Below are 26580 nucleotides of genomic sequence, written 5' to 3'. Positions count from 1 at the left end.
ATAGACGATTACGAATGATCATTTTCTTTTAACATGAACAATTAACGTACAATTATGAGCCATCCAGCGAGAGACAAAGAGAAAAAGACAACAAAAATAATGGTGAATGTTTTCTTTAAATGCTTAAATTGGCCATGCTAAATCTTACGTTTTGTACTCTGCAATGTATAGTTTTGTTACGTTTCAAGTCGAGCATAGAGATTTTGAATACCGTGATTAATTCTTGTCTAAAAGAGCGCTTTCACTAGTTTAACATTCGAACCACCAAGTACTGATACAAGAAAACGTATTTTTGAAAGTAAAAAATCACAGCACAAATTTAGTGGTCTCAATTGTTTTTCGCAATTTCTCTACTTACAACTAAAACATCTCACCTAAAATAACAATTCTTGAACGATAAGTGAACATTCTTGAAAATGAAAGTATAAAAAAGTAAATATATTGTTTTATGAGCCATACTTTAGTCGCTGAATTACGATGCTTATACGGCCACTTATTCACTAACAAAATCAAAAAACTTTTTTGGACAATTTAGTGTATTAATAAATTTTGAGAGCGAAACTCCAGAAAAAATCCATCCGATGGATTTGGCTTCCCTGGAAGAATTGAGATCGAAAGCTGTGGAATTGGAGGAAAAACTGGCTTCCATCGAGCACAGTGTGATCCATTTCCAGATGGGCGCATCTACTACAGTGAATGCATCTGCCCAATTGTTACCCACAGTAGATAAGGAAACAATGGTTGTCAACAAATTCAAGGTAAGTAGTTTGTATTCACGGACGTAGAGACAAGAACCACATACCAGTGAAATTTGCAGATTTATTGCATAACATGACCCAGCTCTCATCTGACCAATTTGAGTCGCCCTTCACTTGCACCAACGATTTGATCCAAATATCCTGAGGAGGACTTAAGAAATTTCTTGTTTAAAAAAGTCAAAATATGAACAAAGATGCCAGATCTCTGAAGTGTTTTTAGAAACTAGGAATTAAAGCAGATCATGTCAACGTTTAATACCGAGTGTTACCAACAAGATCGTGTCTTTAAAAACTCCTGCAAAATTGTCTGTGATGAAAAATGGAAATAAACACACGTGATAGTAACAACGATTTGATTCGATAGCTAAGCCTTGATTTAATAAAAGTTATAGTTACTTAATTTCTCCGACCGACTTCTGGGCTTCCACGACACCGAGACAAAACTGAACAAGATCTTGGTAAGGCATCCGAGTTAGTTTATGAATTTATTATTTTCGGTGTGTATCAAAAGAATCAAACGGTTCAGGTCCTGGACCAAAATTATCACAGAGCAGATTGAACTCAACCGCAAATTGGAGACTGCACCTATACAAAATAGAAACATATTTGTTAACACCCATACAAATATGTTTCACTTCTCCAAACATTTGTTTGACACCAGACCAGTATCCACACTTTCAAGCGTTCTTACGACTGCCGGAATTCTGTAGTAATTGTCTTGGAAGGCCGCCAACGTGCGCTTGAGTTGGATCTACTCTGTGATCATTTTGGTCCAGAGCCTGAGCCTTTAATGCGTCATTAATTTTGTAACGTAAAAAATTAACCAAATCTTTGCTCGAATTCTACTGCTTATGATGTTCCGATTCAACATGTTTCAGGCAGTACAATCACGCGTAATGTCACTGCGAGTGCAATACACAAACTTCATCAGATCAACAATAACAACAACAGCACAGCAGACCTCCTTAGAAAACCCTTCAAGCCAGGTATCAACTCCTGCCATCCAGAATGTCTCCAGTTTGATCGAAGGGATGAGAGAGAAAGCAGAGCGGCGGTGGAACAGATTACTGGATCTCATTGTGGCCCTAGAAGACTCTCTCTGGGACAGAATCCAGAAACATGCAAAGGTACCCAAAACAAGTTAACCTTTGAACCCAATTATACAGGGAATTTTTGGTTTGCGTATATACTTAAAGATTCGTACTAAAAAATCTTGATCTGTCCTGTTTGTTTGAAAGATCGGCTCATGAAAAGACCGTGGTCGACCAAAACTAGGCATGAAAATGCCCATCGAAATCGCATATGAAAAGACTTTTGTTGAATGGTTTATACCCAAATGGATGGCTGAAAACGTGATGAGCTTTTGGACTGTTTGAATTATGAGTTTTTGGTCCCATCAATTAAAAATTTATTTACTGAAGGCTTTATATAGGTGCCAGACAGTCGTGTATTTCGGCAGATTTGGTCCCATCTCCTAATATAGCATTCTCAGTCGTTCAATAAATTTGGCGCACCATAATGGGTCCGTTACAAATTCACAAAGTTGAAAGACATAGCTGGATGAGCCCAGATGCGGCTACTAAAAATGTAAGTAAAGAAGGAAATCTTGACTTATTTGATTTACAATTAGCAAAGTTTCTATAGAATGTTTAGTTAAAAATTATCGGCGATATTCTTTATAATAATCTTAAAAGTTCGTTTTATGGGTTATGGTTACCTAGAAAAGAAACTTTCATTTAAAACTTATAATCTAGACGGTTTGGTTTCCAATTTTGATTGGTCCAGTTGCGACTTCTTCTTGTAACCTGTTTTCGAGGAAAAATGAAGTTATTGCTTTGGTGGAATTCTCAATAATCATCAAGTCTTTTTTTTGAAACTTCGAATGTAAATGTGAACAAGCTAGAGGGACAAGGCAAAAAGCAGGGTGTTGGAGATTATCTTGTGCAATTCTTGATATAGACATCAGAATTTAGAATATTTTTAGCTGAAAAATGTATTTGTAGAGAAATGCATCCTGTTTCTGAGTTCAAATGATCCAATCCGAGACAAAGAGGCTATCGGTTCAAAAAATTTTTTCTTGTAAATGTGGTGCGTGTGTTGCTGTGATCGCGTGTTGTATGTGACGAAACGGAACCAGAAATGACATGTTTAGGTTCTATTTTTAGTATACTTTTTTCATAATCGAAGCACCTTAAGGATTTCACGATAAAAAGAGATGTTTTATATTTTCTGGGTGCATCCGGTTATTGCAACTGAAAAACATCAACAAATATGTGTAGTTGATAAGCAGTTTAAGGGAAAACACGATGAGTGAAGTAACCTTGGCAGTTGAATAACTGACATTGAGAAAAAACAATTACATTGCACATTACAAAAAGTTCTCAAATTTTTTAAGAGTATTTATTTCACTAGGGGGAATTTCATCCCAGTTCATGCTGAGGTTCCAATTTTTTTGAAGAAATCTTTATTTCAATTGAGAGTGATGGTAGAATGTGTAGGGGATCAAGAAAACTAGCAACCAGGCTGAAATTTTTCCATTGAATATATTTGGTGACATTTTTCAGAAACGTTTGATTTCCATATAAAACAGTCAATGCTGAACTCTATTCCAAGGCTTCAGGTTTGTTTGATACAAGACAAATCAAGCGGAAACCACTTTTTGTAGACTGTTCTCTGTTTGGTCTATTATTTCAATGGCTTCGTCAAAAGATGCTAGAAGATGATGTGGAAGTCATTTTGGTTATAGTCAAAATTGCTCTTGGAAAAATTGACATTTCATTCGTGCAAGGTTTTGTTCATCCGTGCAAAAATGTACAAAAGAGCAAACATATTGGTACAAAAATTAAACTTGTAAATTGATATGATAAAATTGTGCCCTGTTCCCGCCATAAAAGTTGCAGTGATGATTGGTCTTCGTTCTTTACTGCTCTCTACATTAGTATTCCTCAGGTTTCAGAAATTAGGTTTGACTTTAAAGACTGTGTCCGAGACTTCGAAAATGCGTTTGACAACCTATGTGATTTTCCGGGCTTGTTGCGGCTAAAAACAGGCTGCTGTGGCAAATTTCACTTTTTTTCGGGCTCCGCCTGTTGCATCTACACTGATGCAACATTATTAACGTAGAACGCAGTTACAGGAGTTTGGTCGTATAGTTCTTGTCTTTTTGTTTCGTTATTGAGACGCTTTTGCACGTTTTTAAACTGATCAAGGGTGATATCTGTTTCAATTTAGGCCACGTTTCGTTTTCGGCCAGTCTTGTTTTCCTGTGTTTATTGCTCAGGCAATTTGAACCGAGACGGTTTTCTTTTGAATTTTGCTCAAGGTGCCAAGCAGTTAGATGGAATGGCATTTTTGGGACCACTTGCCAGAATATACTTGTATTTTTCACAAAGTTGAGCAGATCTGATCAAGCAGTTTTTAAATGGAACCGGCAGAACATCGGCAACTGTCACTGCTCTGTTTTTGTTTGACGTTTCCAATTGATTCTGACGGCTTTGATGCACTGGAAAGCCGGAATTCGCAGACGAGGACGTGTTGCGTCTTGCGAAACAGCAAAAGTATTTGAAAACTTCTTCGTTGCTGAAACTTTCATCGACTTATCTGATCAAATCTTAGTGCCTGAACTTCTAATTACATTTGACTTAAATTCAAAGTTGGAGGTTTGCCGTCTTTTGTTGTTATGATGTATTCTGTCCTTCTTAGTTAAATCAGCAATATTACTAAACCGAGGAAACCAATTTTCTACGCGTTTCAGGATTGAGGCCAAGGCCAAGAAATCGTGTTCATTGTACTTATTTGGATGTCAGTCTTCGTAATGACAAAAAAATTAGTTGACGACTATCTCAGGATAGCTAAACCTATCACATAATTTCATTAGTTCTGCTACAATCAACCGGATAACGAAAGTAGGCTTCAAAACTATTCTCCAGCTTTGCTAGTAACTACAATTTAAAAAGGTGATACAAACTGTATTACTCATTCCGGTGCTGCTATGCACATAGGACAAGGAACTGTTTTACCATTCAGGATCCCTTCGTGGATTGTTGAAATTCTGTAAAACTTAGTGGTGATAATCTTTTTGAATGTTTTTTTCTTGGATGAAACTTGGCAGAAAAGAGCCACAGTTGAGATATTGGCTAGAAAATTGTTTGTTCAATTTGAGTGAAAACGGGTGTTTTGGACTTTATGTTGACTTAAGTCCAAAAAAATGTTGAACGTCTTCAGTCGTCTTTGCTAGAAGGTAGTCCCACTTGCAAAAACGTTTGATATGAAGTTTCAATTGCTACATCTTCAACAATTTGTTCAATGGCGATGATGGGTGAAGATAAAAAAGGTATAAGTGTTCAGGACTGAAGCGTTGACTTTTACGCTGCTTGAAAGAAATCCTTCAATAGTAAATCCAGGCAGCCTTTCAGAAAAAATTCACCAGTTTTCAATATGGTCGGCCCGTACTGACATTTTGGCTGTTGTTTTTTCGTCTGTTGGTATTTTGTTGGTCATTGTTGGTCTTTTTCGTATTCGTGCTTTCAGATATGTGCTTTCCTTGAAAATATTTGTTGGATTTACTGATCAATAAACCGATTTTTTTGCAATTTTCCTTTTCCTTTTTTTCCTCTAAATTCAACAGTTATGTTTTTATGTGCTTGATTTTTTGTCTTTCATATATATAAAAAAGTTTTATGATCTGAAACTGTTTTGCAAATTTAGTGATCCAAAAACCGGGATCCCAGAAAAATCCGATTTCTTTGACAGATTCTAACGGGAATAGGACTGCACAGGTGACGTCTGACGCCTCGGGCAAACAATTTAATTTTGTGCTCTGGTGACGCCTGCAAAAATATCAGTCTTTTGTATGTCTGCAACTTAAAAAAATCGTCCCGGAGGTCTTGCATTGATGATTCAAAATTGCCAAATTGCCAGTCTGTCGTTGTCTTTGTGGAATTGGCCTTAGTGGACTTTGACTTCGGGATACTTGCATATTCTTGGTTTTAAAAAATTATGTTTCAGAATGTTTTATCACGTGAAAAGTTTGCCATGTCATTTTTTGTTCCGACTCTTCTCTGAGGGGGGAAGGACTATATACTCAAATGTTTTTTTTTCTTCAGTCAATTTTGGCCGATCGATATAATAATCGTAGAGAGTTGTGAGTGGTATCATTAGACAGCCCATCCAGCGTAGAATAAGGAATTAAGAAAGTTTTTTCAGGTTTTATTTTTAATAGGCAGTTATCGAGGTCTAAAGTTTTGTGAATATTAGACGTAATTCAGCTGTTTTTTTTTTCACATTTTTGACCAAACTTTCTTCAACTTTGACCAAGTTTTCGTCATTATTGCTAATATATCTTGAAATTGTCAATTGTAGTGTAATTGATTTTATCTCTAAAGATGGAAGAGGGCTGCTGAAATGATGGATCCGAGTTTTTTGGCTAGAAGTTATGATAAATTCAGACTTTTCTCGTCGAAAAAATGGCTTTTTTAAGACCACATGCTCTCAATTTGCTGGAAGTACACACCATTAAAATGCGGCCATGTTCTTTCTGATCTCAAAAAAGAGCTAGTTGTACTCCCGCTAGTATTAAGAGTCTTTTGGAATTATAATTTTGCCAATTTTTTGCAAATTTTAAGTCGATAATTATACAAAAAGCATTTTTATATTTCTGACAAACTGAAAAATTTTGTATAGAATTGGTCTCTTTTGCAACCGTTTCAAAAAATGAGTCTTTTCTTAGACGCCCAGCAATATCAGGGCTGATCTTGATCTCACCATAAATCCTTATGATAAAATTTTTTTAGATTTTATTGCTGCTTGACATTTATTCCAAAAAGTTTTCGCTATGTAAAAGTTTTTATGAAAATTACGGACAAAAGTTTCTAATCAGGGCTCAATTAATGAGAGATACTGTTAACTACTAAAAACATGACACAATGAGATTATATTATGGTTACAGAATTAAGCTCACGGTTTTTTTGGCTCTAACCAATAGTTTTCTTAAAAAATTTATGTACCTTTTGCGTTTTGTTTTCATTTCTCATGATCTTTGTAGTTCAGTGACTTAGTGTACCCAATCATAGATCCAATTTTGTTTGGGAACATAGAAAAGAACCTAAACGTTTTTCTCAGTTGTTTTCTAATGATAATAAGACTTTGAATTTATTTTTTTTGAGAAAATATCGGTGAATTTTTGAACTTTGCCACTATTTTTTCTTAATTCTCTGGACTTCGCGCGCAGTCTCAGTAAAAACAGGCGGAAACAGACTTCCTTTGATGTATAAATTAATGTCGGTAACAATTTTAATTTCAACTAATGGTTTCTTTATTTTGGTACTACGCGTTTTCTATTTTTCTTTAATTTTTTTTTAATCATAATTGCATATTTTTTGTGTTCAGTTTGTTTCCTTGTCAAAATGTCAAATTATTGACAACTGCAATTAAAGAACGGCATTTTAGCGAAAAAGCAAAACGTTGGAAAATCGTGTCTGGATATGTTGATTCTTTTTTTTTAATTGCTTTTTGGGCTGAGACACAGTTATCTCGCAAAAGTTTTTTGGTTTTTGATTTTGCCTATGTTTGTCTTTCTTTTCGTTGATGTAGGCCATATAACCGATAACGATAAATAATATTTGATCCCCCAAGACGTTTAACTCAACCGAGTTAGATTTTTCAGTTTATAGCTGTTTGTTTCAACGAATTTCAAATTAAATTTAAAATTTTTTTTCATTTTTCTGTTTTTTATTTTTATTTTCGATACCATGTAACTCAATTTTACTCATTAGGAACCCTAATTACTTTTGTTGATTCAAACGTTGTTTCCAGCTCTTGGTTGTGCGTTGTGACTGATTGCTTCGACCATATAGTTTCATAAAAAGAACTTAGATTTTTGTTTTGTTCACTTTTTGGGTTTCCTTTTGCTAAGTAGTCCTTTTAAAAGAAAGACTCGTTGAATTTAAAAACATGAAGGTAAATTGATAATTAACAGTCTTTGTAGGTAACATCTTATCATTATTGTGCTTTAAACAGTGTCATGTTTTAAAATTGTTTGAAGTTTTGGTTTCTTTTTGATTTTGTTTTTTTTCTGGGCTCGTAACTTAGTTTCATTATAACCGGACCAATTGACTTCCTGAGGTGTTGAAATTTAAACCTCAGCTTTTTGTTGTAATCCTGAGTCTGTTGTGATCTTTGAAAATATCTGTTTTCAAGAAAGAATTTTGGGTTTTTAAGCTTTGTAATTTTAAAATAGTTTTTCGATTGATTTTTAGCTCAGTCTCTGTAAACACAGGTCACAACCAGCTATATTTTATAACGGTTTTAACCTCAAACATTTGTTTCTCGGCTTTGTTACTATTGTTACTAAGAGATTTCATAAAATGTTAGATTTTTATTTATTTGTATATTTCAAAGGAATTTTGGTTTCTTTTTAAAACAATAACCGTTGGTCCCATTGGCTTTGAAATTTTGCAAACTCGAACATTGCATAATGACATGTCTCATTTGCTTCCTATGTAGATATGAACGAACATTTTAGTGGTTTCAATTGATATCTAACGACAATAATAACTGTGAAATTAATTAATTTCAAAAATGGAGAATTATTTCTGAACTTCGCACCTATTTGCTCTTTTTTGTCTACCTGTTACCAGTCGCATTGGAGACAGGTCCCATATTTTTTTCTAATGAATTGTCGGTTAAATTGTTTTGGTTTTTATCCGATGCGAGTTTGATTCTGTTATGATTTTTTTTATTACAGATTTGGATATAATTTATTATGGTTTTATTGGAGTTTTGGTTGTAAAAATTGTTTGTTGTTTGATTTTTATTATTGTCCTTTCTAGTAATCCTTTTATCAACAACTTTCATCGGCCCTCTAGCCTTGCATTATCGTATTCATTGGTTGTTTATTGAACGATTTGTATGTTTTTGAAAGTTTTCCATCTCTCCATCATTTGGTAGCCAATTAAGTCAAGAATGTGTATGAGCGGGGTCGGAACATTATGTGCGTACGCACATTACCGAGCCTCCTTGTTAAAAATTATATTCTACAATGTTCGATTTCCTTTTTTGATTGCTATAGATCAGTCTTCTAGGCAAATGTTTTTGAAAAAGAGTGAGCTTATTATTTTTGCGGTTTGTTGTTAATGATCACCCGGTTTCATTTCTTGAAAATCCTAAGTTCTTTCTATAATTGGCAAGCTATATACAAATCTCTGGAACTCACCAGAAGGAATGGCTAACAACTGTTCTCAAAAATTTAGAATGTTATTACCAACTGGGTACGCCAAAGTGCAATTGCTGCTTGAAATTTGTTGCCTGTACAAATAAGGTGTCCCTCAATTTTTGCTTTTACTTTGAACAACCAACATACAAGGTCTGCCAATATTTTTGTAATTTTATTTTTCTGGTAGCTCTAATGTTATTCTTAAGATTTTGCCATCTGGACGCACAAAGGGCACCGAGAAGATAAGTCCCGAAAGCACGTAATTAGTTGTGGTCAATTTGCTGACTGAGATGTTACATAACTGTTCTTAAAGGCGTTCTCAAGTCGCATGGCAAAAATTTCAAAATGTTGTTGAAATCAATTGAAATCTTCTCAACAGCCAGATTTTCAATTTTGAAAACGCCAATTGACAAAATTGCTGTTTAAAGAGTCTTCTTCACCAAGTGTGAAGCAGACATTTTTAAATACCTTGATAATTGTTAGCTCTTCAAGAAACCTTCTTTATTCAAAAAAGGGCCCTGTTCAAGCACAAGCTTGATTTCCTTAATTTGTTTTTGTTTGATTGATGACTTCTGATTTAATTTGATTTGTAAAATTTGCGGGTTTCATGTTTTACCCACGTGTGCAACCTAGCAATTCATTGTAATCTGAAAATCTCTTGTGAATACGTAGTAAACATTGGTGACCCTTTTTTACGACAAACACATTGAAAGCAACCAAACTTCCGAAATTGAAAGACTGAAAAAAAAGTTAACAAAATCAGGGAGTACATTAAAAATTTTCTCAATACTATTTCCATTGTTTCTATAATTCAAAATGTTTGCTGTATTTTAGAACCCTTTAGAAAGGAGCCGTCACTTAGCGACAATAACGAAGAACCAGAATAAAGAAGATAGAGAGTTGAGAAAAAAAAGAAGAAAGAAAGGAAAATAGCAAAAGTGTGTAACAAGAAATGACGTCTACAGAAGATTGTCTCGCAGCAACCAAATAGTCCTAATTTCATTTTCAAATTCTAACGAAGAACAAAGTTAACAAAAAAAAATCAAAGGGTCTTCATCCGAAGTAACATTTATATAATTGTATACCTATAAATTAACTACTAATATCATATTTCTATTCTAATATCATATTTATATACCTGGTATCTAATATAAGAAGACTTTGTCCACGCTCCTGTTGAAAAAAAAACAAAAAAACAAGCTGTGCATTTTTTGATTTGCAACAGAATATTCCATATTCCTAGATGAGATTAGCGTTCAATAACGTTTTTTAGTTTTCAGGAAGCGTGTACATTGTTTTGAACTCTGGAGTAGATAGTGTTCATACACATATACACACATTTAAAAAAAAGAACAACACTCACAATTTGTTTTTATCGTTGTTAATAATCAAGCTTCCGATTTTTTTATTCAAAAAGAATGAAAAGCAGGAAATTACACAGCAATTACAGTCAAACGCTTTCTACTTCAGAGGGCACGTTAAAGAAAAAAAACTTCGGGGTTAGGTTGTTCGTTGCAGAAAAGATTTAATCGTCAAAGAATAACGGTCAGCATCAAAGGCGATAACAAAAACATTTTGATATTACTTTTCCGTAACAAAAATTGACGTTCTCTGACTATCTGCAAAGTTCAAGAGACCGAACACAGTTTAGATTAAAAGAAAATCAGACCACACCACACTTCACTTCATTAAAAAAACAGGTCTGATTGCTTTTTCGTTTTTGTATCGAAAAGTTTTGTATCGAAAAGGTAAAACACTTAAATCTGTAGCTTTCGTATAAAAGCAATCATATCGTCCTGCCCCAGAACAATAACACCCTCAACAGATTAACAGGAAAACAAGAAAAAAAGCGTCTAGAGCAGCTGTTTTACTGCAGCAAACAAACTGAATACTCTTACGCGTGTCCATTGAAGTTGCTTTTGATAATACTTGATTTATTCAGCAGTTACAAAAATTAACAAAAACCAAAACTGACAAACTGACAGATCAAACAAGAAAAAAGTTCAAAACTGTTACACTAATCACCTGTATCAATATGACCGGCGCCAATAATAAGAAAAAGGCTATACAACAACAGCTGCAGAGGAGAGAAGCAGAATGGACAGTCAATGTCAACTATCTTGAGGCAATGATTCAAGAGGAAAATTTAGAGGGCATCAATTTGTCCTATGAGTCTCTTTCTCAACAAAAGCTGCAGTTAGATAAACTCAGCGACGACCTTTTTAAATACAACCTCAGACAAAATGAATTGAAAGAAATAATGGAGAAATCAGCAGAACGAAGTCTAGTTATCTTGAAGTGGAAAAAATATTGCAAAGACCATTCAAGAGAAGTTACTACAGACTCCGACAGCCATTTGCCAGAGCGCCAAAGAAGAGCACAACCACAGCAAAATAACAGTCAAAATGACGAACCCTCAACAACCCATAAACCTTAATACAATCGACAACAAAAGACATACATTTTGAGAAACAAATCAAAAGCAGAGAGCAGCACAGACCAAGTAACTACTCTCCCCGCTTCAGAAAAACAAACAAAGCAACAACAGAAATCCCCAACATGGACAGAAAGATGACGATGACATAGAACAAAGTAATCAATTGATAGGGAACAATATCAATTCAGATACAACGTCAATGGGAGGAGGAGATACAACGTCAATGGCAGACAACAAAGACAGTAACGACAAGTATAACCCAAATTCCTATATTGAGTTTCCTCTGAGACATTTTGAGTACAGTCAAAGACAGAGACGCACCAATCCAAAAACCAACTTCACACAAATCCGCGAGAGAACATAACTGCTGAATGATTAGTCAAACACAGAATGCACTTCGTCAAAGATGATAGCAAGTTTTCCAAAAAATAATGGTGACCATCACATAAGAGCAGAGCAAGGAAAAAGCAATAGTGATGAGGACTCGACAAAATCCCGAGAAGCAATTGAAGTTAACTACAAAGAGCAAAGCTTCGGACCAATCACCATAAGACGCGATGTTGGTACCACTACATCAAACGACAAACCCAAATCCTATAAACACGCTTAAAGGAAACAAAAAATACACCGTAATACACCAAAAAATACACTAATTATCTACAATCAACAGACGTTGAAAGCGACGATCATCAACAAATCGACAGCATCAGACTAAGCAGTAACACAACGCATTATGAACTACAACCAAAAAGACAAGGAGCCAGAAAAAGAGAAAGAAAAACAGACAAGATCCATGATGTTAACCTCGCCTCAACAAATACCCAAATTCGGGAGACTCAAGGTCAAGGTACTTCCAATATTCACGAACATGTTCAAAATCAAGAACAGCATTTTCTTCAAAGCATTGATTTCTATCAAGATGCGAACAAAATCAATAGAAGTAACCAATCAAATGACAGAGAATTGAGCACAAAAGCCGTCAACAACCTAATCCCATAAACGAACAACAATCTTTGCAATTTTAATCTCAACGCACAAGACTAAAGACTACCAAATTACATCAACAGAACTGGACAACAACCAGACAGACAGTTTCAACATACACAGACAACAGAAAACATTTTTTTGCCACGACAAGCACAACAACAACCAGTCACTTCCAGCATTAATCTTCCAAAAACTCAACTCAAATCCTTCAGCGGAGATCCATTGAGATGGCACGACTGGTTTAGTTTTTTCAAAGCCACAATACATGACAATGTAACACTGACAGATGCCCAACGGATGACATATCTTCAAAACGCCCTCACAGACAGAGCCAAAGAAAGCATTATTGGATACTCATACAACGGAGAGTTTTATAATGAAGCAATGCAAGAATTACAAAAACGATTCGGGAAACCACAGCATGTTACAGCAGCTTACCTTGATAAGTTGGAACACTGGCCCAGACCGTCCATTAATAACCCCGAAAGTTTGGTATCTTTGCAGCGTTTCTTAGACAATTGGTTCAAACGTTTATACTTCACAATTTCACATCCGATCTTCATTCTTCAGCTGTCCTTAAGATTGCAAAAGATAAACTTGCGCCAACAATGATAATCAGATGGAACGAATACGTCCTGAGGCAAGCTATTATTCAACCTAATTCAATACATTTTAAGGACTGGATCGATAATTACGCAGAAACTTGCGAAGATTTGTCAACATCACAAAGACCAACCAATCAAGAAAACAGTTCATCTAGAAGATCAAACAGACTCTTCCAACAGCAAAGTAACAAAAGATGTCCTCTATGTGGATACAGTCACAACCTAGGAAAATGCAACCAATTATTAAATATAAAATTTTTTCAACTTCATCTGCAAACTGCGAGAACAATTGTATACAGGGTTGAAAAAGAAAACATCGGTGGAGTCTACTTGCCAAAAAGACCTTGATAGAGTCTCTTTCTTAAAATCTTTTGGCTTCAGTCCCAAATTTTTTTGGTTTAAGTACGAACTGTCTCATAATTTTATTTAAGAGGATCGCAAAGTACTAAAAGGAAGAAATCCAAATTTTATTTTTACAAACAATTATCATGAATAATTTGAATAAAATGAACGATGCACAGAATATATCGACTACTCTGTCGTGGAAAACGGGGCCCGAAAAAATCAGTCACTATCATTATCAAAATATTCAATTGACTCTTTACCTTATTCATAACAAAGATGAAGAAAAACTAATAAATAGGGAGGGGAGGGGAAGGAGCATAACTGTGCTCAGAACGGCTACAAATTTGCGTTTACTTAGGACACATCAAGCAGTGTGAGGCGACTTACCTTTCTTGTCCAATATTGGAGAAAAGAAGACGAAGCTGGTTTCATTGACATAACTGCAAACACATCTTCAACAACCGTAACATCATCTGTCAGTACTAACCAGTTTCAGCCAAACAAGTTGGACTTCGCAGCTGAATTTGAACAGGCGATGGAGAAAGCGAGGAAAGAACAGGAAGAAATCAGAATGAGAGTGGAAAAGGAAAAGATGAAACAGCAAGAGGAGGAAACTGACATACCGGTATTAGCTCAAGTTGAGTTTTGAAAAAAAATTGATTCCATTTTAAGTGTCAAATATTTTTTGTCACTGCTCGGCTTCCAGTGAGCCGCAGACCCCGGCACACCTCTTATGTTTTCACGTAGTAAGTTCTTCTGTCACAATGGCGCATTCGCGGAGAGTTGTTGATTAATGTACCCAGTAAGTTGATGAGACAGAGCATTAAAAAGATGTTCAAAAAATTTAGCGTGACCTTGGACAATAATCAACAAAAGGGCTCGCGTGACTCTGTGAGTGGCACAGAAAGTTCCCTCATTCGGGTTTGACGGGAGAGGTTACACCATCATAATACAGCATCATAAACTATCACACATGCTAGCGTTCGCGCAAAATTCGTTTTAGTAGGTTTCAAGAAACACATTTTCGGCTAGGATAGTGCAAACGTATTTCTCAGAGGTATTTACATATTAAAAAATGACTCCAATTTGCCTGTTCATCATGAGTGTTTAAAAATAGAGAGAACAAAAACCTGAAAAGTTTCAAGGATAATTCGAATTGTTTCTTTTTAAGAAAAACAAAAATAAATCCTTATTTCTGCCTTTTGTTTTCTCAAAAATGTAGAAAAAATCTATGACAGTATGGCAGTTGGCTGGTACAAAATGTGGAACATACAAAAAAAATTTTCAGAAAGGGACTATCACTGTTGTATTGTGAAAAATCCAAAGTTAAAACCAATCGACAAATACTTTTATTCGATAAAATTTTTACCAATTACAAAAATTTCTTGTTAAATTTAATGCAAACTTGGTATGCAACCGTTGGAGTAAATTGAGAGGCTCCATTTCAGTAACCCTACCATATACTTTTCTCTAGGCCAGCTGCAGTAACTCAGCAAATAGCAACAATGTAAGACATCTTTGTGAAAAATATCAAAAAAGCCATATTCGCCACAAGCGTCGCTGAAAAACAAACGCAATTTCAAAAGTCAATGCTAAAAACTTTATTCAAACATTATGTACTAATGAGAGATGGCTATTCAGGTCATTAGCGGAAGATGGTACTTTGGAAGATTTTTGATGTTAAGATAAGATTATCAGAACAAAAATTAATTACTTTTGCTCTTTTTTCACAGCAATTTAAAACAGAAACAAAAGTCACGACATGTTTATCGGTCTGTCAGTATAATTTTACCTCTTTTGTCTTTACCTCTTTTTAATGAACGGGTTTTAACATCGGTAAAAATCTATTCAAAAAATTTTGTTTGAATTCAATAGTAGACCCCGATTAGGAGGTGAACCTGCTGATGCTGTTTTAAGAACCTTACTATAAACATTTGAAGACGAGGTAACCGATCATAGCAAAAAAGTCAGTAAAAAATGCAAGCCCTCAGGTTTATCTGAAAATTTTGAAAAACAAAGTCAAGCAACAAATGTTAAAAGTATTGCCTCTAAATTATTGATGTGCGGTGTTCCACCTTCAGTTAACATTGAATGTGTAGTGTTGATGGTGCTGTGGCCGGACGCCAGAGAATCAAACTAATCAGCTTGCTTCAATGACGCCAATGTTGGTGGTGTTTCAAAAAGGACCCTTAAGTTATAGTTAATTTGGCACGATATGACTGGGCTACCATTTTCAGCCTGGGCTACCCTGGGCTTCCTTGTCAACAGTTGAAACTTTGGTAAGATTTGCTTCACAAATCTTCTTTTGCTACCGTGAAAAAAGTAATCAATTTCCTAGCCATTGAATTACATCTCTATAATCAACATTTATGACTTGGTGTTTCTTAAAGTTAAAGTTTTTAGCACCTGCCTCTCCTGATACACTCGGCCGCCATTTTTGGGCACCAAAAAACAAAGTTTGTAGTCGATCTGTTGCTGCTGAAGTCTGTTTGAAGTCACTTTTTGTCGTTTCGTTGTGTTCTCTTTTGCTCCGTTGTTGCTTTTGATGAAGCCGGAATGGATATTCTTGCATCAGCTGCTGATGATTCCGTTGAAAATAAAGTATTGAGTTGTGTCCTCAAAAAAACGCTGATCTTGAAGCTATGGACTTGTCCATAACTTCAAGTATGTCTGACCTGACTTTGATGGTGTCTGCTGTTGAATAATGCTTTGACTGCTGTTTGAAAAATGCAGCTGCTTCTACTGAAGTAATCTTTGATGAACTGTTTGTTCTTGTCGTTAATTTTCAGTAAATGTCTTCCATCGGTGTCGTCTGTAGGTTGTTGCTGCGTACTGTCTGTTAACGTGCTGCCCGTAGTCTTATATGAAAGAATTGCATGCTTGAAAGTTGAATTGCTTTTGTGCTCATTGCGTTTGACTAAGTATATTTGTAGCTGTACTGAATCGACTTTTTTTATTAGCTGATTGACGAATGTCACACAATGAACAATTTCTGGAAATGTTGTTGTTGCTTGTCTGCTCGTTGAGATGGATGCTGGTTGATGAACTGATGCTCCCCGTGTTCCCTAATTTACCTAAACCTACCACTACTTTGTCCCTATTGCCTACCTTTCAATTGTTTTTCCCAAATTAGAGTTCTTCCCAATACCAAATGTTTTTCTTAATTTTTACCTCTGCTGTTTCGTTTTACCTATGTTATTTGGTGTCATCTAACTATTCAAAATACTGGTATCCTGTCGGTTCAATTCTCTGCTGTTTGGCAATAAGCGAAATAATCGTGCATTTGAATTCCAAAACCAACCTAATGTCTATCTGAATTTGTCTTCCTGTTAGACCTACCTACCTTTATTTTCCCATTTGAAGTATTTCTCTAATGTACGATAAGCTTTGCTAACTGGAGTACTCTTGTGCGTTAGCCTTTGTCCCTAATTGTACCTGAATGATAAATAAAACTTCCATTGAATTGCTAACTCATTGAAATGAACATCAAAATTTTCATCTTTCACTTGATTCTCAATCCAAAACTGATCAAGTTTTTGCTTCAGATTGTTTTTAAATTATTGTTCCCCATTTATTGTTGATATTTACGTTGATTTGTCGTTGATAAATATTGACAACCCCATTTACTATCGATAACTTTTACGTCGATTTGTCGTTGATAACTGACATCACGTTAGCGTTTCAGATTGTTATTAAAATTTTGTTCCCAATTTACTAATGATAACCATTATGTTGCTTTGTCGTTGATCAAACTAAGTTTGATAGCTGGTTGAACAAAATCCCCCTTTTGACGTTTTAACCAAGCGAGACTTTACTACATTATCCTTACCTTTATTTACCTTATGTACCCTACTTACAGGCCAAATACACGTGGGTGTGTTGTTTTCTAGTATCCATAACATGTCCCCTACTTCTATCCCGTCTACTGTTGAATGCCATTTTCGACGTTGTCTGAGTGTTCGGAGATATTCCTTGAAAAGGCGTGTCTAGAATTCGTTCACGATACTGTTGACGTTGTTCCATAGTTTTCCTTTTCCGCTGTCGTTGCTGCTAATTGTAGTATCGGGCGGCAGTCCTGTTGTCATTCCGGTCAGAAAATGTCCTGGAGTCAGGCTTTCGACATCGAGTATGTCACTGCTGATTGATGTTAGAGCTCTGCTGTTAAGTAGAGCTTCGACTTGGCAAATAAGTGTTGAGAAATTGTCTTCCTGGAGTTTCCTAGGTCCGGTGATATTGAAGAAGAGTTGTTTGCTCATCCCAATGAGATGTTCCCGTGATCCACCAAAACGTGATGCTACTGGCGGAATAAATTTCCATGCAATCTTTTTTGAATCTGTGTATTTCTGTATCTCTGTAGTTGTGAAGCTGCTTTCCTCGAAGGTTTTTTCTGCACTGATGAAATATAAAGCGTTGTCACTGTGAATTCTTTCCGGTAGTCCTTTCGGCTGGAAATCCGTTGAAATGCCATTATGCTTGGTTCCTTTTGCAAGTTCCTGGTCAGTTCAATATGAACGGCTGGTATCGACAGACAAGTGAATAAGCAACTGTAAGATTTCGTGGCCGTGTTGATCTGGCTGTAGGTTTCAAAAGGCCCAAAAATTCTACTCCGGTCTCCTTGAAGGCTACAGGTTTGACTGGGAATCGGTAACTAGGAAAATCTGACATCTGAGGCTGGCTGTTGAAATGTCTCTGTCGTCTGCATTCGTAGCATCTATTTGCGATCTTCTTCATTACGTTTTTGCATTGAAGGACCCAATAATTCAACTGAGTGATGTGTGTTTGCTGTTCAATTCCTATATGACCATTTATGTTTTGTTGCAATTCCATAAAAAGACGAATAATCCTTTTCCTACCGTCTAAGATAATTGGCTTCTTTGTTGCTGTTGAAACTGGTGCGTTAACTAGTCTGCTGTTTGAGCGAATGATACCATCTTTGTCTATTGAAGGTGTCAACGGAAGCAATATACTCCTTTTTCGAATTGGCCTGTAGTGTGTTAGTTGATTTATATCCTCATAGAACGATTGTTGCTGAGATAGACGGAAAAGAAAGGTCTCTGCATCTATGATCTGTTGGTCACGTGTTCTCGTTTTGTTTCGTAGGTTTTTCATTTTGATGATAACGGCTCTGAGTTTCAACCACTGGCTAATCTTGTTGGCATCAATTAGGCCTTGTTAATCGGTCGTCGTTGTGTTCCCTGAGGCTTCTGTTCTGCGCTGATCAAGAAAACATTTTCATGTTGTTCGTCTGTTTTCCAATTGTCGCTAGAGCTTAGAACAAACTGTGGTCCCTGTAACCGAGGAGGTTTTTCTGTCATGTCTGTTCCTGTACGTCCCCTCGTTCCATAATCTGCAGGGTTGTCCTTGGTATTGACGTACTTCCACTGATTAGTGCTTGTGAGATCCCTTATTTCGGCAATTCGGATTCCGATGTACATCTTGTGCTTCAATTTGAACTTCTTTAGAAAAATTTTATCAAACTTGAAATCCATTAAAGCCTTGATTGTTTTCTTTAATCTTGCTGAATTTAATGCTGCCTGCAGTTCGAGTCTGGTAAATGTTGTTTGAAGTAAGGGTGCCACACTTGTTTTACCCGTAAGAAAACGAGTTCTGATTTCTTGGTTTCTGGTTGTCTTGATGTATGTTACTGCTGCTGTTGCTTCCAATGATGCGTCACAGAAAACATGAAGTTCCATTGTGTCCCCAAGTGCTCTACCACTTACCAGCCTGTTTACCACTACCGTAACTAACAGTTCCGTTTCCTGTACCCAATCCCTGATGGCATTCCCATTGTCTCCACTGATGGCTTTGTCCCGCTGGCGTCCATGTTTCCATATTTTTTGTAGTTGAATCTTGGCTCGGATGAGGAAAGGAGATATGATTCCCAGGGGATCGCAGAAACTTGAAAAAAAACGCAGAAACTTGCTTTGTCTCCACGTTTTCCTGTCCAAGTTTTTTCGGTCTATCGCTTTGAACAATAAATTGTTGTCTTCCAAGCTCCAATAAACTCCAAGCAATCTTTGAAGAAAACTTTTACTAAAGAGCTCCTCTACTGATTTGAATAGATTGTCTTGCGTCTGCTGACAAAACTCACGACTGTTGCTGCACCATTTTGTTTGATTGAATTTACCTTTTTTTCAGAGTATCCTTGACTTCCTTGGCTGCAGGGAAAGCTGTGATAGCGTCGCTGAAGGATGCAACCATGTCATCCTTGTAGAACGTCCGCTGAAAGATTTCCAGAGAAATTGGGTGATCTTTGATGTCGTCTTTGGCTGTCTGTTGCAAAACAAGATTTGCCCAAGCTGGTGAGTCCCTGGCTCCAAAGATGTGTCTTTGATATTCATACACCTCTAATTCTGGGCAGTTTGGTTGACTTCACATGAATGGCAGGTAACGTCGGTCTTGTTGTCGTACTCTAATTTGCATAAACATCGCTTCGATGTCTCCCTCGATGGCAATGGCTCCCTATCGAAATTGTAGCAAAATTTCAAGCACATTCCCGAGGTGGTCAAGTCCTGCTAAGAGTTTGCATTGAGGCTTGTTCCGCTTTGTGGTGCTTTGGCATTGCAGATTCTCCGTATCTTGTCGGGTTTGTCTGGGCTGACAAGACCATAGTGTGGTATGTACCATCATGTATCTTTCTGTTGATGGAAAATTACTTTTGCAATGTAGCCTTTTTCCAGGTCTGTTTGAATGCCTTCCATTTATTTCTTGTACTACTCAGGTCTGTTGACAAGATGAATCAGATGAGTCAAGGCTTGTAAGCGGTTGTTTGGTAAACTGCGGTTGTCTGTTCAGAGAAATCTCGTTTCATAACGTCTATCTGTTTTTCTCACGCATGCTGTGTTAAGTATCTTTTTGGCCGACAAAACTTTTGGACCATTTGATTTGCTTTTGGATTACAATGGTTTTGTCTCTGCTCTCCACCAATGAGAAACTTCTTTGTTGAGGTCATTTTTTGTGCCAGGCAATTGCAGCAAAACAAAGCAGTAGGATGCATTGAACATTGTGTTTTGCGGACATCCAACACTGTATGATTTCCAGAAATAGTTCAACCAAGTTTGAAAAGACGGTTGAACTATTTCTGCGCTTGGTGCTGACGATGCTCTTGGTTCCACTTTGATTGTTTAGTTCAGGTTAATTTTGTCTTGTCCAATCAATACTGTGACTTGGAGGTTATCCAGAGTTGTCATATAGACATGTCTAAGATGGTCAAACTTCCTGGCAAGGTCTCCCGGGTGCTCCATCAACTTTGGGAAGCTGATGTTTTCCACAATATCAATTTGTTTGAGGTTGTAGCGTTTCTCATCTTCCGAATTTGAAATTTCTGTTGATGTTGTGTAACATGTTTTTGTGTCCGTTCCGTTGGCACCTTCCAAGACAAGTTGTTGACGTGTTTCTTTCTGAAGGAGTAGTTCATCAGCTGTCTTCGAGAGAGGTATGGTCAAGCTGCTTCCTGGGTCTTTGAGCGCGTTTGTCCGAACTTCATTCTCCTTGTTATGTCTGGCATGACATTAAGAAGATTTGTTGTTTTAGTCAATGCTGTCAAGTTTTTGTTGTTGTATCTTTGCTGCTGATGACTGCAAATGAGCTGCCATTTCCTCCCGAAAAGTTCATTTGAGAAATTGTGTCTGAGGTCTGTGTTCGTCCGTCTGAGGTCTGTGTTCGTCCGTATCTACTGTTGGCACCGTGCAGCATAGTGTTGTGTCGTTGTCCGCATCCTTGCTCCCTGCTATTAGAGTTTGAAGGACAGTTGCTGGCTCGATGGCTCGCTCCCAAACATTTTCTGCAAAGATTCAACTGATAAACCGTTGGAAGTCTTTCTTCTGCTGTCTTTCCTTTAAACATTGGGCAATGGAATACTTGGTTACCGTCGTTGAAGACACAAAGCACAGGCTGCTTGTTGCTTGAAACGTTTGTGTTCCGTTGGTTGTAGTGGTTCTTGTTGCTGTTGTTGCTACAGTTGTTGATGCTCTGTGTTGGTTGTTGTTGTTTTGTCCCTGTTTTGATTAGTTAGTTGTTGATAAAATTGTGGGATTCCATTTAAGCTGAAGTTTCATTGATGTGTGTCATTGGCTGTGTTAAGACTAGTGCCGCTTCGTCCTTGATTCGTTGAGCGTTCATGTGCTTTAGCTATTTTTTTAATCCATTGGATGAAGTCTGCAAGTATCGGCTGTTGAATTCGTCGTAAAAACGGATTCCATTTGAGTTCTTTGTTGTACGGCAGCTTGTCGGTTGCAATCTTCAAGATTGTCGTGCTGTTGAGATCGGATTTGAAATTCAGTTCTTCCAGTGTTCTTGTCATGTTGTTTATGAAATTGGAGGAACTTACAATTGTCCAAGGAAGAAATGTTGTTGGTGGCCTGTACTCCAATCCAGTTAATCTATTCTGCTAGTCGTTCAGGCTGCTTTAGTAAGCTAATCTATCAAACACAAAGCTGTTGGGGTTGTCACATTGAGCAGAATTGATGGTTTCCGGTTGTTCGTTGCGTGAGGTTTCGTTATGTGACGTTTGATGTTGGCCAGTTGCTTTTGTGTTGATGTTGTTGGTTGTTGAGTTATCCGCTGTCGAATTGGCTGCTACCGTTGTCTCTTTGTTGTCTTGTGTGTGGAAATTTGTTGTGGAGTTTCCTTGCGAAATGTGATTCTGAATTTTAATTATCATGTCGTCGATGTTGTTCCACGTGTCATTGATTTTTCCGATGTACTCCTTATAATGGTCTTCGTCAAGCTGTGAAATCAACTCGTAACTTGTTTTGCCGAACTCCGAAAATGTTTCCGCTGCCTTTTCATGAACAATGTTTGCTGCATTTATGTCCCCATTGTCAATTAATTTGCTCATTGTTTGCTGGTTCTTCGCAATGTTCTCCCCATCACCCTGATTTTTGCTCTCAAAACGGGTGGTTTCATTGTTCTGTTCGGCATTGCTGTCAGGCGGTTTGTATTCTGCTTTGTGTTTTGTGTTGTTGAAATGTTGACTGTGCTGGGGGGTCTTTATTGTCCGGTGTGGGGGGTTTTGGTCTTTGGGGTTGATTCGCGGTTTTCTTTGTCTTTGCCTTTGAACTTGCCTTTGCGTTTGCCTTGAGGTTGCGCGTTCAAGCTTGGTTAGGGGGGTCACCAGAAAAAACAGCGTGATGTTCCTCCTTCAATTAATATTGAATGTGTAGTGTTGGTGGTGCTGTGGCCGGACGTCAAAGAATCAAATTAATCAGCTTGCTTCACTGACGCCAGAGTTGGTGGTGTTTCAAAAAGGACCCTTGATTTATAGTTACTTTGGCCCGGAATGCATGGGCTACCCTTTTCAGCCTGCTACCCTGGGCTTCCTTGTCAACAGTTGAAACTTTGGTAAGATTTGCTTCACAAATCTTCTTTTGCTACCGTGAAAAAAGTAATCCATTTCCTAGCCATTGAATTACATCTCTATAATCAACATTTATGACTTGGTGTTTCTTAAAGTTACAGTTTTTAGCACGTGCCCATCCTGCTACACTAGGCCCCCAATTTTTGGTCACCAAAAATCAGAAGGTTTGTAGTCAATCTGTTGCTGTTGAAGTCTGTTTGAAGTCACTTTTTGTCGTCCCGTCGTGTTCTCTTTTGCTCCGTTGTCGCATTTGATGTAGCCGAAATGTATATTCTTGCATCAGCTGCTGATGATTCCGTTGAAATTAATGTATTGAGGTGTTTCCTCAATAAGACGCTGATCTTGAAGCTATGGACTTGTCCATAACTACAAGTATGTCTGACCTGAGTTTGATGGTGTCTGCTGTTGAATAATGCTTTGATTGCTGTTTGAAAAATGCTGCTGCTTCTGCTGAAGTAATTCTTGACGAACTGTTTATTCTTGTCGTGAATTTTCAGTAAGTGTCTTCCATCGGCGTCGTCTGTAGGTTGTTGCTGCGTACTGTCTGTCAACTTGCTGCCTGTAGTCTTATATGAAAGAATTGTATGCTTGAAAGTTGAATTGCTTTTGTGCCGATTGCATTTGACTAAGTACATTTGCAGTTGTACTGAATCGACTTTTTTATTGGCTGGTTGGCGAATGTCAAATAATGAACGATTTCTGGAAATGTTGTTTTTGCTTGTCTGCTCGTTGAGATGTTGGTTGACAAACTGATGCTCCCCGTGTTCCCTACTTTACCTAAACATACTACTACCTTGTACATTTGCCTACCTTTCACCTGTTTTCCCAAATTAGAGTTCGTCTGAATACCAAATGTTTGTAATATTTTTCACCTCTGCTGTTTGGTTTTACCTAAGCTGTTTGGTGTCATCTACCTATTCAAAATACTGGTATCCTGTCAGTTCAATTCTATGCTGTTTTGCAATAAGCTAATTAATTGGTAGCGACACGTAGATTTAGTAAAGCACGCTTCGTGGCATCTTTGGAGCAGAAAGTCGAAATGCACAGGCAACTATTTAGCTCGGTTTCAAAATCTCGAAATTGTTTGTCCCTTCACTATCTCTGCTCTTTTAGCGAATTTTTCAGAAATCATTTTAATTTTCAACAATTAGTCTTCATTAGAAGAAATTAAATATAAACACTGCAAAACAAACAAATAAATAAAGAATCCACTGAACTTTTAAACTCTGCATCTATATAATTGTTTCCAGAACCTTAAAATAAAACCTTTCAAACAATTATTTCTTAAAAATACCACTTAGTTAAATTCTAGGGGCAGAGATCCTTCAAATGATACCACATACTGGTCTGGGATGCCCTCAAAGAAAGTCGAAAAATGTCTGAAGTGGGGCTGGCATATAGTTCTCATATTTTTTATATGTGGGACCAATTAAAACCAAAGGAAAATAGCATATCCAGGGTTTTCGGCTTCGAGCCTATTTCTCTACCATTTAAGTGTAATTCACACTGTTCAGACTTTCTTCTGAGAGAAAAAATCTTTTTGAAATCAAACGACAAAATCCCTAATTTGTTCTGTATGCCAATTAGAGGTCATTTTTTCCAGATCAAAAATTATCACAATTTTGCAACTCTGTTAGCAGCAATTTGTTATTCGGTTTCTTTACACAGAATAAGTTAACATAATGGAAAAGTTTTATCTTGTTTTAGCTGTATTCGTCAGAAATTAAATCAACTCTGCCAAAACCATCAATCATTCTGCCAGTGAACCTCAACAACCCATGTGAACAAACTGCTAGTAGAGAATGCCCGAGTGAACAGCTTCCTACTAAAACAATGGCCAGTCAAAATGAAACTCAAAAATCTGTGATTCATCACCTTGATGATGTAACAGTCGCTCCCTCAAAAACTGGTCAAAATACCTGGATGAATGGTCATTTACAATCACATTCTGTTCAGCATCAGGATTTCCTTAAACACGGGTTTAATCAGCCAATCGGAATCGATTTAATGTCGCCTCCCAAAGAGGACAAAAGTTTCCAGGTCAACATAATTCTACCTGCGAAATCAGTCTATCTAACACATGCAGGGTGCATCAATATTACGTGCAATCATTGCAACTGTTTGATCGAATTGCCTTCTCAAGTAATCGAGAACTTAAAAAGAGTATCGAGTCGAATTGAAAGTCAAAGTTTAAAAAATAGCTCAACAGTGGTTTCAGAAAAAGTAGAACCAAAAGACCATTCTAAAAGTTTTGGCCAATCGGCTAATGAGAAAGTTCTAGTAAAACTGCAAATAATGCCATCCGAAAACATCAGACCAGACAATCACAAAACAAAAACGTTAGGGACAGAGTATGGATCTAACGGACAATTTAGCCAATCAAATCTATCTTCCAATCAAATTACGCCGACTATGGCGAATTCTATTGGCCTGGATAGTCAAAGCTATGAACGCGTCATCGAAGTCGAGGAATCGACAAATTGTGAAGCAAAAGATAAATCGAGTAAAACTCCAGCTCAGCAGAACTTGACAGAATCGCGCAGCTATTCTCAAAACTGTTTATACAGTAACGATTCTACGATTGTCCAGGAGCAAGAATCGGCGCCATCCAAATCAAAGTTGCACAAAGAATATTTGAAACAGATAAAAAGCGGATACAGAAATATTCATGACGTAATGCGAGAAATTGACTCGAGTGTCAAGGTCAAGATTGAGAAAGAAAATCTCGTACCTCGGACAGCTGAACAATCGATGGCAGCAATCAATAGCCAATCAGACTCAGTAAAGTTTGGCCAATCAGAGTTAGAAACACTAAATAAAGCTGACGCAAAAATTATCCACCCCGATTTTTCTACAACCGTTGAATCACAAGGAAATGATTTTGGCAAATCAGAAGCAGTTACAATCAACCAATCAAATGAAGCCAACCGTAGTCAATTAAAACCACAAACGCATTTCATATCAATTAATCAGCCAAATATGGATTTGAAAGCCGAAACTAATCAGAGCATCGGACTATCAGGAACAAACGGGGAATCTAATCCCAGTTATCAGTTTACTAGTCCAGATTTAAAAAGTAACTTTGAAATTCCGAAAACATCAACTTTCTCCAGCCAACAAAAGGAAAAATCCTTCACAAATCAAATTGACCTTATGATAACATCGACTCCACGTTTTGAGGTCCAAAATTCTTCTGAAGTCCCCAAACAGCCAACAACTAGTAGAGATACAAACACAAAAGAGAATCATGTAGAAAATATTGACCAGAAGCAGTTGATTGTGGGTCAGAACAGTGAACATTTTGGGCAAAATGGAGTGTCGGAAAATGATTCTTTGTTAGAACTTGATCAACTATCTCCACAGGAAGTGTACGTGTCTAGTTTCAGAGTGAAAATGGAACAAAAACAGAAAACGAGTGAACAGGCTAATTGAACTTTGACCTATATTTTGTGAAATAGACTTTATCAACTCTCGTTGCGATAACAACAGTTGTAAAACTTTTCCGTGAAATAACTGGCTAGCGCTAAAGGCAAAATACGAAGATGTGAATTAGTGGTTAGGGTATGCTTTGGGATTGAACTATTTTTTTCCGCCTCTTTTTTCTCGCTTGTGCTGTTCTACGAAGAGTGGCGGAAAAAATAGTCCAATCAACTACACACGGCGTAAATTATTCGATTTTTGTAATCGCAATAAGAGTTGGTTACAACATATCACACAGTTGTTTGGATTCCGAGTTTAGTGACTTCTGATTGGGGATAGCAACCGAAGAAATAGTATTACTCATTAATTGCCAAAATTCTTTCGTTATAATTCCATTGGCCCATTGTAAAACAAAAAAATGCATTTCCTAGCAAAAATATCAAAATTATTGCGCTTGA

The 26580-nt window shown here is 37.0% G+C and overlaps 1 protein-coding gene across 2 annotated transcripts; it reads left to right on the top strand.

The window, feature by feature from the left end:
• Positions 1-206: 206 nt before the first annotated feature.
• LOC142338502 (uncharacterized) lies at positions 207-26580 on the top strand. Of its 2 annotated transcripts, XM_075388283.1 has the most exons (4): positions 207-758; positions 1637-1885; positions 13703-13969; positions 24410-26580. In XM_075388283.1, the coding sequence occupies exons 1-4, from the start codon at positions 582-584 to the stop codon at positions 26132-26134; spliced, it is 2418 nt and encodes an 805-aa protein (XP_075244398.1). In that variant the 5' UTR covers positions 207-581; the 3' UTR covers positions 26135-26580. The 2 variants fall into 2 exon arrangements, with proteins under 2 accessions (XP_075244398.1, XP_075244399.1); XM_075388284.1 differs by lacking the exon at positions 13703-13969.

Source organism: Convolutriloba macropyga, chromosome 4, assembly GCF_964194025.1.
Source record: "Convolutriloba macropyga chromosome 4, txConMacr16.3, whole genome shotgun sequence".
Classification (NCBI taxonomy): Eukaryota; Metazoa; Xenacoelomorpha; order Acoela; family Convolutidae; genus Convolutriloba; species Convolutriloba macropyga.
Note: the sequence above shows the minus strand (reverse complement) of the source record. Positions and strands in the feature narration are given on the sequence as shown.

Excerpts from the sequence above, each read along its gene's own strand:
- LOC142338502 (XM_075388283.1), top strand. The coding sequence starts at position 582 with ATGGATTTGGCTTCCCTGGAAGAATTGAGATCGAAAGCTGTGGAATTG. Across the intron at positions 759-1,636 it reads TGGTTGTCAACAAATTCAAG|GCAGTACAATCACGCGTAAT; the intron begins GTAAGTAGTTTG and ends AACATGTTTCAG. Across the intron at positions 13,970-24,409 it reads AGGAGGAAACTGACATACCG|CTGTATTCGTCAGAAATTAA; the intron begins GTATTAGCTCAA and ends ATCTTGTTTTAG.